This window comes from Thalassophryne amazonica, chromosome 11, assembly GCF_902500255.1.
Source record: "Thalassophryne amazonica chromosome 11, fThaAma1.1, whole genome shotgun sequence".
NCBI lineage: Eukaryota > Metazoa > Chordata > Actinopteri > Batrachoidiformes > Batrachoididae > Thalassophryne > Thalassophryne amazonica.
Genome location: NC_047113.1, coordinates 26,843,598 through 26,859,639, shown reverse-complemented (window position 1 = coordinate 26,859,639; position 16,042 = coordinate 26,843,598). Strand labels below are relative to the sequence as shown.

General features: G+C 40.7%; 1 protein-coding gene across 1 annotated transcript in view; it reads left to right on the top strand.

Moving 5' to 3' along the window:
- Nucleotides 1-9,077, top strand: part of ankrd13d (ankyrin repeat domain 13 family, member D) — a 28,262-nt gene extending 19,185 nt beyond the window's left edge. Inside the window, exons 13-16 of the mRNA XM_034181026.1 lie at nt 777-949; nt 1,053-1,132; nt 5,302-5,535; nt 8,950-9,077. Of these exons, the coding sequence (XP_034036917.1) occupies nt 777-949; nt 1,053-1,132; nt 5,302-5,535; nt 8,950-9,013 (551 nt within the window). The 3' untranslated portion in view covers nt 9,014-9,077. The remainder of the gene's footprint in view (nt 1-776; nt 950-1,052; nt 1,133-5,301; nt 5,536-8,949) is intronic.
- The last annotated feature ends 6,965 nt before the right edge of the window (nt 9,078-16,042 follow it).

Genomic DNA, 16,042 nt, shown 5'->3' with positions numbered 1-16,042 from the left:
GACTGATATACACACAGCTCATCCAATCATCCCTCCTCCGTTCAAGTCCGTGTTTGACCTGCAGTGGTGGAGGGATTTGTATTACTACGTCCGCCAAGGAAGTAATAAAATCATCAGCGTCTATTTATCTGTCTGTTAGCAGGATTACGTCAAAGCTACTGCACAGATTTTGGTGAATTTTTCACCAAAGATGGATTTTGGGGCATGGAAGACTCCATTAAATTTCACCATAGATAGATATTAGGCCATGGAAGACTCCACTGAATTTTGGAGTGGATCGGGATCAAGATCTCGATTCTGTATCACTTCTTAAATTTTCACCATTTCGAGGATCATCTCAAATCTGCTTGATGGATCTTGACAAAATTTAAATCACATATGGCTATTGGACAAAGCAAGACCCTGTTCATGTTGAATGTTCAGTATGTAGGTTCTGCAGCAGAAACATACAACATCATGACGTAAAATCAAGTTCAAGACGACACTATTTTGTTTCAGCTTGTGAATTAAATATCAGATTGAAACATCTGGATCAGTATGCAATTATTGCATTGTGTTGTGGAATCTGGATCCAGGTAAAGTCCGGTTCATGATGTGAGTCACATATCTTATGTTTTGAGTCCTTGTCAACCCTTGGCAGACATCAAAAATCTCTGATTGCTCTTGTTGGACTGTGTGTGTGTGTGTGTGTGTGTTCAAAGTATGTTTTTAATAATTTTTAAAACGTCACGATACGTACTGAACTCTCCCATTTGACTGACCTGTTGTTCTCTTAGGTCAGTCGCCCCCTCCCTTCCAGTGCGAGGTCGACCCTTCTGTGTTTGAGCCCCCGTCGGACTACACCACCCTCGGTCCTGGTCGCAGTGAGCCAATGAGAGACGAGGATGATAACCTGCTGCAGTTTGCCATCCAGCAGAGCCTGTTGGACGCTGGCACAGAAAGCGACCAAGTCAGACAAATATTCACAAGCTTTTACAAAATTTTAGTCAAAGTTATCACAATTGGTGTGTTTCAGCTTTGTGCCTCCTTTGTGTTTTTGTTTTTTTCTCCAGGTGACCATCTGGGAGGCACTGACGAACAGCCGCCCTGTGCCGCAGTCTCCCCTGTATGAGGAAGACTCTCAGCTGGAGAGGTGAGCACACACTCATACTGTATGTCACCTCTGCAAGAACACACTGCTCCTGCAGAGGAAAAACCCAGCTGTAAACACAATATAAATGGACTACATTTATATAGCGCTTTTCCATCTGTATCAGATGCTCAAAGTGCTTTACAATAATGCCTCACATTTACCCTGATGTGAGGGTGCTGCCATACAAGGCGCCCACTACACACCGGGAGCAATAGGGGATTAAAGACCTTGCCCACGGTCCCTTAGTGATTTTCCAATCAGGCTGGGATTTGAACCGAGAATCTTCTAATCTCAAGCCCAACACCTTAACCACTAGACCATCACCTCGCCAATATGAATGATACCGTCAGCAGTTTTGCTACGAATGTACTGCAAAAACGCCAAACCTTATCCGTTACCTTTGTCTAGTTTCTCGTTAGAATATCCCATGTACATTTAATGCATATCTATGATGGAACAAGCTTCTTTTTTCTTTTTGCCATTCAGGACACAAAGCAGTTCCATGGTGTTGTGGAACTGCAGCATCAGTACATGCTGCCAATCTTGATTTTTATTTATTTATTTTTTTAACTCATTAATTCTTTTTAAGATGCTATTATTTGTGGAAAAATGCAGCACTTCCTAGTACTCATAAAAGTAAAGCTCTAAATGGGTTTTCTCATAATTTAAGACTTTATGTAAAGAAATATGTGAATTTTTCACTTGCTCCACTGCTCCACTGGCAGATATTTTAAAAAATCTGTTACAACTTCAAACACACTGTTTTCATGTATTTAATAAAATAAAATATATCTCCCAATGGAACAAATGAAAATTCCTTAAAGATTTGTTGAAATAAGGCCTTGAAATGGGCAAACAACTATGTTTTATTTTACCAGTATGAGGAAATTACAAACACCACAGGAGGCTTAAAAATCTTGTGGCGAGTCAAAAAAGCTTTTGTCTGAGATGTGACTCAAAAGAAGATGCTGACAAGACTTTCACTTCACAAGATTTTTAAGATCCTTGACTGGTACCTAAAATAACTTTTACTTATTAAGTCATCGTCTCATTAAAGGTGCAAAATCAATTTCTTGGTATATACAGTATCAGTGAAGTAGTGTTGTTTTTTTTTTTGGAAATATAGTAATATTGCTAAAATTTTATCCATTTTCTATACCTAATTGCTCCAATCAAGAGTCTCGTGGGGGTGGAGCCTATTCCAGCAGTTATAGGGCATTAGGTGCGGTACATCCTGGGCAGGATGCCAGTCTGTTGCAGGGCCACATACGAGGTCTGTCAATAAAGTATATGTCCTTTTTATTTTTTTCAAAAACTATATGGATTTCATTCATATGTTTTTACGTCAGACATGCTTGAACCCTCGTGCGCATGCGTGAGTTTTTCCACGCCTGTCGGTGACGTCATTCGCCTGTGAGCACTCCTTGTGGGAGGAGTTGTCCAGCCCCTCGTCGGAATTCCTTTGTCTGAGAAGTTGCTGAGACTGGCGCTTTTGTTTGATCCAAATTTTTTCTAAACCTGTGAGACACATCGAAGTGGACACGGTTCGAAAAATTAAGCTGGTTTTCGGTGAAAATTGTAACGGCTGATGAGAGATTTTGAGGTGATACTGTCGCTTTAAGGACTTCCCATGGAGCGAGACGTCGTGCAGCGGTCCCAGGCGCCGTCGTCAGCCTGTTTCAAGCTGAAAACTTCCACATTTCAGGCTTTATTGATCCAGGACGTCGTGAGAGAACAGAGAAGTTTCAGAAGAAGTCGGTTTCAGCATTTTATCCGGATATTCCACTGTTAAAGGAGATTTTTTTTTAATGAAAGACGTGCGGGCGGATTGCAGCGTCGGCTCGCAGCCGCCGCAACGCTCCGCCACAGGAAAAACACCTCCGTTGGAAGCCTTAAGGACAAGTTGGAACATGTCCAGCTGTTAAACAATTTCTCATATACTCACTCCACTGAAAGCCATCAAAAGCCGCCTGGATTTTACAAATGGTTATCAACACAGAGGTGTTTTTCCTGTGCTGCCGCACTGCGCCGGCTGCGTCCCGACGCGCGGACCCGTCCGCACGTCTTTTATTAAAAAAATCTCCTTTAACAGTGGAATATCTGGATAAAATGCTGAAATCGACTTCTTCTGAAACTTCTCTGTTCTCTGTCCACTTCGATGTGTCTCACAGGTTTAGAAAAAATTTTGATCAAACAAAGCGCCAGTCTCTCAGCAACTTCTCAGACAAAGGAATTCCGACGAGGGGCTGGACGACTCCTCCCACAAGGAGTGCTCACAGGCGAATGACGTCACCGACAGGCGTGGAAAAACCTATACTTTGACAGCCCTCGTATACAGACAGGCAAACATATTCACACCCACGTGCACTCCTACAGTCAATTTCAAGTTTCCAGTCCACCTAACCTGCATGTCTTGGGATGTGGGAGGAAGCCAGAGCACCCGGAGGGAACCTGCACAGACACGGGGAGAACATGCAGACTCCACACAGAAAGGATGGGAAGCGATCCCACGGCCTTCTTGCTGTGAGACATCACTGCTAACCACTAATCCACTGTGCTGCCCTGTATTTGCTTTCTTGTGCATACAAGTGGAGAAAAAGTTTCACCAGCTGCAATCACGACACGAGTGAGAACATAAGGATAGTGTGCAACCCATCTGGCGGAGGTAGTGATCTGGTAGATTGTCTTATCACTGGTTATGGTCTGCATTTTGTCATCGTGTGCCAGTTATATACCGTCTAGGAGTCGACCAAGTATTAAAGCAGTCGCTGCTTTCCAGTGATTCATATTTCATCCATCATGGTAACTTAAAAAGTAACTTCAGCTCCAGGTTCAGTGATTTCTTATAGAGCTAACGATGTGTTTTTTTTTATATAATGGCTGAGTGGATCCTTGTCATTTGATTGGTGCATTGTGTGACATGGATTATTTATCCCATTTGTGATGCATTGCATTTAGCGTGCAATTTGGTTCCATACATTTTGTACAATTGCACGTTGTGTCCACCGCCCACTAGTGGGGGGGCAGCGTTTAGCTAAACATGGCGGAGTTTGTTTTGCTGATGGACAACGAGCTAATTGGCGGTGCCAATTCTTCTAACACACACACACACACACACACAAAACCAAATTCACTACGCCATAAGCCTTCTGGAGGGATGAAGAGCTGTTAGGATGAAAAGCTGTACTAATTTCTGACGTGATTTTTATTTTATTTTTAATTATTTTTGAACTGTCTAGCTGTTTAATTATTTTTGAGCCATCTACCTGTTTTTCCAAGTTGACTGAAAACAATTTTGGACTCCTATTTAAAGTTCGTGTTGGACTGCTGACATCAACGTACTGGTGATGCACAGCAAAATGTAAGTCTCTTTTCTGTTTATAAATTAATAAAATATCAAATGACAAGGATCTGTTTTAACTGTTATATAAAACAAATAATGAATGTTTTTCATTCTTTCAATGGAACAAATACGAGTATGTCATGAGGTGAAAGCTGGAATGTCCCATTTAAGGAGCCTCGTTGAATGGAACATTCCAGCTTTCACCTCATGAAATAGTCGTACCATGGAACTCACAAACACTCATTATTTGTATAATAACTGATAGAGAAACAGGTGGACTGCATTTCTGAATAGATACAAGTAAATCTGTCTATACAATGAGAAAGTAAGAGATTCTAAGCCCATACGTGTGAATGGTTTCTCTGGAAGACATCTGAATTCAGCCCAAATGAACTGGTAGCGGGAGATAATACACATAGTAGGGAGTGATTGATTACCATTTTAGTGTAGATTGGATAATGGACTTCAGAGGTGACATATTAGTAAGATTTTGTTTGATTTGCAGTGTCATTTTTAGGAGACTTTTCAGTCAGGCAAAGAATTTCTTTGCACTAAACTAACGTACGGCACTTTTGTCTCTTGAATGGGAGCTTGTAGATTTATAACCTCAATAAGCTTTTTAAGGAACTCTGCGGGCATGAGATGTAATTTAATTATATCGCTGTGGGTAGGAGTCAGTGATTAGCACTTTTCTTTCTACCTCCGCAGGAGAGCAGTCATCTTGTAATGAGGAATAACTGAAGTTTTGCCTTGTCCTCATATCTTGTTAGTTTTTTTTTTTTTTTTTTTTGTGGCATGCCTTCTTTTTAAATTCTGTCTCTAACAGGGCTATCCAGGAGTCTCTGTCCATCTCACTGGCGAGCAGAGACGCCGATGATGTGATGGACCCCAGCCAGCGCTTGTCTCTCTCACCTTCAGACCCTGCCCCCAACTCTCCGCTCTCCTACAGTACAGTGGCCGATCCACAGTTGTCGGGGCACTTTGGTGTGGCAGCGAGTTTCGATGAGCAGCTGCGCATGGCCATGGAGCTGTCGTGCAGGGAGCAGGAAGAGATGGACAGGTGAGTTTGGAAGTGTGCAAACTGGTAGTGACGGCCAACCAAGGCGTGAAGCACTTGGTATAATTTTTTTTTTTTTTCTGAGTCCATTAGATGGCAGGAGAATCAGTCATGTGACATTTCACTTGTGAGTGTGATTATTTCAGTTGTATTTGCCCAGTTTTCACCAGATTTGGTACAGTGAGGCAAATAAGTATTTGATCCCGTCGATTTTGCAAGTTTTCCCACCTATAAAGAATAGAGAAGCCAGAATCTTAAAAAAAAAAAAAAAAAAAAAAAAAAAAAAAAATCTGAAAATCACATTGTATAATTAAAAAAAAAAAAAAATCAAAACCCTGAAAATGACTAGTTAAGTGAGGTGTCAACCACACAAGGACATTACCAGCCCTCCCAAAGTAGTTCTCAAGCCTGTCCAATAATATATGATGATCCACTAAAGGGGCATTTACACGAGCATGCCTTTACTTCACGACACATCACGACCTGTGTTGTGCTGGAGAGTAAACTCGTCTTCAACTGGTGCAGACAAGACGCCAAAGGGGCGCCGGTGCATGCTGTTGCACACAGAGAATTTTGAAATGTTCAAAAAATCTTTCACGCACAAATGTTGTGCTATGTGGCACGATCTAATCTCCAACACTATGTGCAGCTTGTCAAGTGGAGTAAACACGCAGTGAACAGAGCGGGTGGTGATGTCAGCGGATTGCATCAGAGTGCAGCTTGTCTGAAGGAGAATAACAAGAAGTTAAACCTGTTATAAACATACTTTAACAGCTGCAAACAGGAAGGAAAGAACACTCAGCTGTTTTATCAAGCCATGACAATGTAAACAAGTCAAATAATTACCTTTTTAGATGGCTCAAAATGCTTTCTGCAGCTTGTTAGGCGTGCGCGAAAGGCTCTGGCTACAGCCTCCTCTGAATCACAGAGGAGGCTGAATTTTTTTTGCAGAAAAAAAAGATTAATCCGTCACAAAATTATTTTATATATGCAGCGTCCAGTGCAGAGCACGTGGCAGCCAGTGGAACAAAGAATGGCGTCCAGCTGTGAACACAGCGGGTGGGATTGTCATGACTACATTCGTGCTGTTGCGTGAAGCAAAGGCATGCTCGTGTAAATGCCCCTCAAGTCAAACACAGCTCTGAGATCTAACAGTAGCAGAATCGTCGTGGTGTCCGAGTCCATTGCAAGCAGAAAGTCACTCACCACTTCAGTAAGTGCTGTCTCCGTGGAGTGGTGCATTTCAATTTCAATTTATAAAAGCGCCAAATCAAGACATCGCCCCAAGACGCTTCACACAATACAGTTCAAAAACAGTATAACATGAATTAAGAACAAGTATAAAACACAATTAAAAACTAAATTTAAAACCATAAAATTGAAAAGAATGAAAACGTGGAATAACAATATTAACAAAAGCATTGATTTAAAAAAAAAATGTCTCTTCAGTCTTGACTTGAAGGTCTCCACAGTATTGGACTGTCTTATTAACACTGGGAGACCATTCCACAATACTGGGGCACGATAAGAAAGGACCCTTTGACTGACGGACCTCTTCTTCACCCTCGGGACACAAAGCAGTCTTGCATCAGATAAGCGCAAAGCCCAGGACAGTACATAGGGCTTAATCAAATCAGCTAAGTATGTTGGTGCCAGTCCATGAACAACTTTATAGGCTAATAACAGAACCTTAAAGTCTGATCTCACAGAGACAGGTAGCAAATGGAGGGATGCCAGAACAGGTATACAAGATCTGTCCAAAAAGTATCAGACCTTTTTATTTTTTGCAAAAACCATATGGATTTGAATCACGTGTGATTGCATCAGCCAAGCTTGAACCTTCGTGCGCATGCGTGAGTTTTTTCACGCCTGTCGGTTGCGTCATTCGCCTGTGAGCAGGCTTTGTGTGAGCAGTGGTCCACCCCTTTCCATGACAAAAACTCCTGTAACAGTGGAATGTGCCGTTCATTTCTAAACTGGACGCTGTCTTGATCCAGTATGTCGTCTGACTAGCACAGGAATTGCGGAAGACGTGGACATCAGCACTTTTCGGCACATTGAGACAGACGTGCGGAGGAATTCCGCATGTCACGGTGGAGCCGCATGGCGCAAAGCAACGCCGTGATGATGAAGCCTCACAGGACATGTTGGGGCATGTCCAGCTCATGCACAATTTCTCGGATACTCACACGACTGAAAAGCAACCGGAAGCCGTCTGAAAGCCGTCCTGTGAGACCATCACGGAGGTGGTTTTGTCCCGCGCCATGAGCGGCACGGTGGTGCAATCCTCCGCTTCTTTCCATGGAAAAAAAACTCCTGTAACAGTAGAATGTGCCGAAAAAGTCTTGATGTCCACGCCTTCTGCCTTTTATGTGAAAGTCAGACGACATCCAGGATCAACAAAGCCTTCACGTTGGAAATGATCTGGTTGTTTCAGCGGGGTTTGAGCCTGTCGATCGGCGCTCGGAGCGCGGCGCGCTCTCAGCTGCTGTGGGCGGTCTTTAAACCAGCTGGAGCACTCCTTAATCTGTGTAATCCCCATAAAATCGTCGCTGAAAGCCATCTAAATTTTCCAAATGGTGTCCACCTGGAGGTCTCTCACAGTTTCTGGAAAAAATTGATGCAGCAAAGCTCCAAATCGTTCAGACATTTATTCGCAATAAAAATCCAACGAGAGGGGTGGACCAGTTCTTACACAAAGCCTGCTCACAGGCGAATGACGCAACCGACAGGCGTGAAAAAACTCACGCATGCGCACGAAGGTTCAAGCTTGGCTGACGCAATCACACGTGATTCAAATCCATATGGTTTTTGCAAAAAATAATAAGGTCCGATACTTTTTGGACAGACCTCGTAATATGTTCAAACTTTCTAGTCCGTGTCAAAAGTCTGGCAGCAGCATTCTGAACTAATTGGAGACCCCTGATACTGGACTGCGGCAACCCTGAAAATAGGACATTACAATAATCCAATCTGGAGGAAACAAAGGCGTGAATCAGGGTTTCACCATCTCAGCATCAGCATTTATTCTAATGCAGACTGCAGTGGCTCACAGAGGTTATTCTCAGTAAGATGGTCCACAAGCTGTTGTGAATCCACTTTTTCTTGGCTTTTGGAACAAAAAGAGTTTTTCAGTGAACCTGAATCCAGGTTAGGTTTCTTAAAAGTTGGTTGAATCACTGCAGATTTAAACCTTTTAGGAACACAACTTGAGGTTAAGGGCAGCAATTTTAATAGCCCTTCTTATAAATAATATTAATATACATGGGATGTATCCCAATATATTTAATCAGAAATTAAAGTCAGAAATTCAGTGCAGACATCAACGCACCTGAGCTACTTATTGTAATGTACGTTTTCAGCCAAACTTCCTCTGATTATTCAGCTTGTTTGTTTATTATCTATTTATTAATACAGGAAGAGGAAAGAGGAAGACGAAGAGCTGGAAAGGATCCTGCAGCTGTCACTCACCGAGAAGTAATGTCACAACCACAGCAACGACACAGAGGAACACATCCTCTATATTTATTGCTTTTTTAAAAAAATCTGAGATTGTTAAATTATTACAAATATTTAATTTATCTCTTCTTCTCCCACAAAGGCTGCTACAAGAGAGTTTATAGGACAGAATAAGATGAGGGATGAGACACAAAAGGGAGAGAGTCTTTGTTTTTCTTCATATTTTCAGTGTTGTCTTTATTGAGTGATCAATGATCCTTCAACTTTAAACCTATAACATAAACTATTCATAGCAATGATAAATAAAAAAAAAAGAATACACACTTATAATAATGATTGTAACATTGGACACACTTATGTTGGTGTTTAAAAAAAAAAATAAAGAATAATCATCAGACTTTGGTGGTTTTGGTGCTTTTATGACTTGAGGGCTAAGCAGAAAATGAAAGTATTTTTGATATGCGTTGTTGGTAAACAATCTTTTTACATGTACACAGTTAAACAAGCTTTTATCAAGAACATGTTCATGTCATATTGCTGCAAAAGTGAAAATTTATCTCCGTTAGTCCTGGAATGAAAAAGAAACTTTGAATTTGTTATTCTGCAGATTAGCAACTTTTTCTCTGGTGCAGTTTCAAATATTTATACCGTGTTTGCTCATCAGAGGGCCAAGTATCAGCCCCACCCTCTTTCTTGAAGAAAGCTGGTTAAACGCCCAACTAAAAGTAAATTATATTACATGGGATACATTTATTGAATGAGAAAAGGACAAAAAATGGACACAATCAGGTGAGTTATTTGTGATATATTTTTATTTGTGCTAAACTTAGACATTTTATTGAAATTGGCATTCCGATGTACATGATATTGGCCACGCATCGACCACCCGCTCTTCAGGCAGAATTTCACGTGGAGAGCCTTGGGCCCTCTGATGGGAGAATGGGATAATATATACAACCCCTGGCAAAAATTATGTAATCACCGGCTTCGGAGGATGTTCATTCAGTTGTTTAATTTTGTAGAAAAAAAGCAGATCACAGACATGACACAAAACTAAAGTCAATTCAAATGGCAACTTTCTGGCTTTAAGAAACACTATAAGAAATCTAGGAAAAAAAAAATTGTGGCAGTCAGTAACGGTTACTTTTTTAGACCAAGAAGAGGGGAAAAAAATATGGAATCACTCAATTCTGAGGAAAAAAATCATGGAATCATGAAAAACAAAAGAACGCTCCAACACATCACTAGTATTTTGTTGCACCACCTCTGGCTTTTATAACAGCTTGCAGTCTCTGAGGCATGGACTTAATGAGTGACAAACAATACTCTTCATCAGTCTGGCTCCAACTTTCTCTGATTGCTGTTGACAGATCAGCTTTGCAGGTTGGAGCCTTGTCATGGACCATTTTCTTCAACTTCCACCAACGATTTTCAATTGGATTAAGATTCGGACTATTTGCAGGCCATGACATTGACCCTATGTGTCTTTTTGCAAGGAATGTTTTCAGTTTTTGCTCTATGGCAAGATGCATTATCATCTTGAAAAACGATATCATCCCCAAACATCCTTTCAATTGATGGGATAAGAAAAGTGTCCAAAATATCAACGTAAACTTGTGCATTTATTGATGATGTAATGACAGCCATCTCCCCAGTGCTTTTACCAGAAAGTTGCCATTTGAAATGACTTTAGTTTTGTGTCATGTCTGTGATCTGCTTTTTTTTTTACAAAATTAAACAACTGAATGAACATCCTTCGAGGCCGGTGATTCCATAATTTTTGCCAGGGTGTGTGTGTGTGTGTGTATATATGTGTATATATATATATATATATATATATATATATATATATATATAATATAAAATCTCACACACACACACACAGTGGGGTAAAAAAAGTATTGTCAGTCCCTGATTGTGCAAGTTCTCCTACTTAGGAAGATGAGAGAGGTCTGTAATTTTCAACATAGGTACACTTCAACTACAGCCCCTGTCAATTATGGAATCACCGACCTCGGAGGATGTTCATTCAGTTGTTTAATTTTGTAGAAAAAAAGCAGGTCACAGACATGACACAAAACTAAAGTCATTTCAAATGGCAACTTTCTGGCTTTAAGAAACACTATAACAAATAAGGAAAAATAATTGTGGCAGTCAGTAACGGTTACTTTTTAGACCAAGCAGAGGGGAAAAAAATATGGACTCACATAATTCTGAGGAATAAATTATGGAATCACCCTGTAAATTTTCATCCCCAAAACTAACACCTGCATCAAATCAGATCTGCTCGTTAGTCTGCATCTAAAAAGGAGTGATCATACCTTGGAGAGCTGTTGCACCAAGTGGACTGACATGAATCATGGCTCCAACACGAGAGATGTCAATTGAAACAAAGGATTATCAAACTCTTAAGAGGGTAAATCATCACGCAATGTTGCAAAAGATGTTGGTTGTTCACAGTCAGCTGTGTCTAAACTCTGGACCAAATACAAACAACATGGGAAGGTTGTTAAAGGCAAACATACTGGTAGACCAAGGAAGACATCAAAGCGTCAAGACAGAAAACTTAAAGCAATATGTCTCAAAAATCGAAAATGCACAACAAAACAAATGAGGAACGAATGGGAGGAAACTGGAGTCAACGTCTGTGACCGAACTGTAAGAAACCGCCTAAAGGAAATGGGATTTACATACAGAAAAGCTAATTTAAAGCCATCATTAACACCTAAACAGAAAAAACAAGGTTACAGTGGGCTAAGGAAAAGCAATCGTGGACTGTGGATGACTGGCTAAAAGTCATATTCAGTGATGAATCTCGAATCTACATTGGGCAAGGTGATGATGCTGGAACTTTTGTTTGGTGCCGTTCCAATGAGATTTATAAAGATGACTGCCTGAAGAGAACATGTAAATTTCCACAGTCATTGATGATATGGGGCTGCATGTCAGGTAAAGGCACTGGGGAGATGGCTGTCATTACATCATCAATAAATGCACAAGTTTACGTTGATATTTTGGATACTTTTCTTATCCCATCAATTCAAAGGATGTTTGGGGATGATGAAATCATTTTTCAAGATGATAATGCATCTTGCCATAGAGCAAAAACTGTGAAAACATTCCTTACAAAAAGGCACATAGGGTCAATGTCATGGCCTGCAAATAGTCCAGATCTTAATCCAATTGAAAATCTTTGGAAGTTGAAGAAAATGGTCCGTGACAAGGCTCCAACCTGCAAAGCTGATCTGGCAACAGCAATCAGAGAAAGTTGGAGCCAGATTGATGAAGAGTACTGTTTGTCACTCATTAAGTCCATGCCTCAGAGACTGCAAGCTGTTATAAATGCCAGAGGTGGTGCAACAAAATAGTAGTGATGTGTTGGAGCATTCTTTTGTTTTTCATGATTCCATAATTTTTTCCTCAGAATTGAGTGATTCCATATTTTTTCCCTCTGCTTGGTCTAAAAAAGTAAGCGTTACTGACTGCCACAATTTTTTTCCTGATTTCTTATAGTGTTCCTTAAATCCAGAAAGTTGCCATTTGAAATGACTTTAGTTTTGTGTCATGTCTGTGATCTGCTTTTTTTTTTCTACAAAATTAAACAACTGAATGAACAACCTACGAGGCCGGTGATTCCATAATTTTTGCCAGGGGTTGTATGAGACAAAATGAGGGAAAAAAATTCCAGGAAATCATATTGTAGGATTTTTAAAGAATTTATTTGTAAATTATGGTGGAAAATAAGTAATTGGTCACCCACAAACGAGCAAGATTTCTCGCTCTCACAGAACTGTAACAACTTTGAGAAGTTCTTCTGTCCTCCACCTGTTACCTGTATTACCTGCTGCGCGTCTGGTACTGGTAGCAGAAAGCGAGAGCACATCACTCCAGTTTTGGCATCTCTGCACTGCCTTCCAGTTCGTTTTAGAGTTGACTTTAAGATGTTATTGTTTGTTTTTAAAGCTTTGAATGGACTGGCCCCGACATACATTTCGGATCTCATCCAAATTTATCAGCCTCCCCATGCTTTGCGGTCCGAGGGGCAGCTCCAGCTTGTGGTGCCTGTGAAGAAGACTTAAAACTAGGGGAGACGGGGCTTTTTCTGTGGTGGGCCCTCAGCTGTGGAATGATTTGCCCCTTAGCATTCAAACAGCCCACAGTGTAGAATGTTTTAAGTCTCGTCTAAAGACCCATTTTTATGCTTTGGCTTTTAACACCGCGTGAGTGTGTGGTCCTCTGTGTGTGTGGGTTTTTTTTTTTTTGTTTTTTTGTTTTTTTTCTTGTACATAATGCCCTGTGTACCGCTGGATTTATCCAGGCAAATCCTGTGTTACTCCAGGAACTTTTGCATATAGGCACTGCCCCCAGAGTATAATAGGCTGAAGCAGCAGGAATACATGCCTCTGTCACTGCAGGGGGAGGGAGATCATCCTCAGCCTTTTATTCTCCTTCCTTTTCCCCTCCTCAACGTGTTGCTCCGTCTCCACCACAGGGCTTCCCTCTGCTTCTGAACTAGACCTCTTGGTAAGTCCTTGCCGCTGCCAATTTTCTTTTAGGAGGCATACTGGAGTTTCTCTGCAAAAATATCTGGAGCTGGCCGCGAGAGGCCTGCGTGCAGCGCGCTAGCGTTTTTATATTGACCGCCGCCTATCGGCTGTTTGGAACGCCGTTAACCGGGAGGTGGCGTTTAGAACGGCGTACTGTCCGCTAGCGCTGCCGTTTTGTCTGCCTCTGTCGCCGGTTAAAACGCCCTTGAGGACACCGTTGATTAGGGATACAACGCAGGCCGCCAATTACGGCGGTGTAAACTGCGGAACTACAGGAAGAGGCAGGATGAAACGGCGATTAAAAAGTATCAAACGCCGTTGTTCGCGTTGTCTCCGTCATCACGCGAATTCTCCGGAATTATTCAACATGTTGAATAATTTTTTCGACAATTCCCGGTAAAGCCGGAACTAAGCCACGGCCCCTAGTGCCGGTGTTAACAACGGCGTGAGATCCTTAAGACGGCCAAAAACTCCTCCGGGACGCTTCCGGGAGCTCTTACCGTCTATGTGTAAACGGGGCTTAAATGACCACTGTACTGGGCAATTCCACCGTGACGGAAGTTACATTTGTAAGGAGGCTGAGCCATTTCAACCAGTCTAACACTAAAATTTGAAGCCATAAGTCCCTGTATGTGGGCTTTGAGGTATTTCGACAAGGAAGAAAAGATACCCAGTGATACTTGTTTCTTTTTTTTTTATGAAAACGAAAATTTACTCAAACTTCATTTAAAAATTCTCTGAAAACTAAACTATTCATGATTGAGAACACCAAGTGTATAGGGGGAGTTGGCTCGCTAATATGCTGACTGCAGCAGAGAACAAGTCGTGAGGCACTTGTCAGCACTGGCTTCAGGGTTGTGAAAAAATTCATGGTTGATTTATTAATGACTTGCAAATTTAAAAAAAAAAGACATGTTTTCTGAAATATTTTACTAATTTGCTTAGGAAAAGATTAAATAATCCAATTACTGATTATTTTACATCCGGTTACACCCCTTTATGCATTTCTGGGTTTTAAAGGTTTTGAGGAAACTGTTTCTTCTCCCCTACATGCCTGACCTTTCTAGAGATGCATGTGATAAGAACATGCCAAACCAAAAAAAACAAATGCAAAAACTGATAAACAACCAATTTAACTAATCATTTGACAGTCAAAATTCATGTGGGAAAGTGATATTTCCAAGTTAATTCAACTTGTATTGTAAAGATGAGGGTTTTATAAATAAGTTGTACCCTTTTTAATAATCTATAATTGAAAATAATTATTTTCTCAGCCGTGTCCCATTTTTCATAGAATTGCCTTACTGCTTCACCTCGGAGATTTGGTGGCCGCTGTTTGCTCGTGCAGATCATTTGCTGCACTTACGCCTGCCGTTGAAATGTGTATTCAGATTGTGTCTTGGTATTATTTTAAACGGATTCCTTTCATACCAGGGGCCTGTTTCAGAAAGGAGGTTCAACCAAATCTGAGGTGATTTACCCTGATCTTCAGTTCCAGAGCAGATGATTTGAGTTAGTTTAATCAACTCTGAGTAGATTCACTCTGAAATAAGTGTGTGCACAAAAAGCAGCGTTAATGGAGCAATGATACTATGATTCATTGTGGCAAGTCCCACCCCCTCTCAAAAAACAAAGAAACAAAAAAAACAAAACAAAGTACAGCACAACTACAGCAGAGCGAGAAACTACATGGGAGAAAATCACTTGCAGAGTCTGGGTACATTTGGTTTATTTATATTTAAATATAATTACAGGTGAGAACTGGCAGAATGAACTTAAAATGTAGTTTATTTAGGTGATATCCTGCGACTGAAAAAATGGACATGGAAGCAATTGCATGTGAAATATCTGCTCTTGACCAGGTTAGGTTCACAGATTAAGTTGCCACAGTTACTAACCCAGAGCTTAATTTATCTCCCTTTCTGAAAGTGGGTTGAGTCCTTCGTTCTCTGGTTTTATTAACCTCCCCTTTCTGAAACTAAAAACTTAAAGTTCACCTCATTTTAGAGTTAAACGCTAGAGTTTTCACTAAACCTGCTTTCTGAAGTGGCCTAGTTGTTGGATGTGGGTTGGGAATCCATTTGCGCTGGTGTTCATTGTTGTCACGATGAGTCCCTGACCACAGATACTAGTCAAGCACCCAAAACACATCTTTTATTTAAAGTATATTTATTGGCTTTTTTGTGATTACAAGGTGTGTTACAATATAGCAGAGAATGTCGTTCCGGATACAGCTTGTTTGACTTATAAACATTTTGGTGAATGGCCTTGTAAACAAAAGTAACAAATATGTAAAAAAAAAAATATTTTGGTTTAAATTTTAGGAGTGAACAGAGGTGGAGCAACCTCCAAAAAAAAAAAAAAAAAAAAAGGGACGGGAAAAGATGAGAGGTTACAAAGATTGCAGATTGTTTCAATGTCCACATAAGCCTTATTTTACTTGTTTATAAGTGAATGTGCAATATTAAGGGGTCAACTATGGTTTCATATATTCTATTATGGAT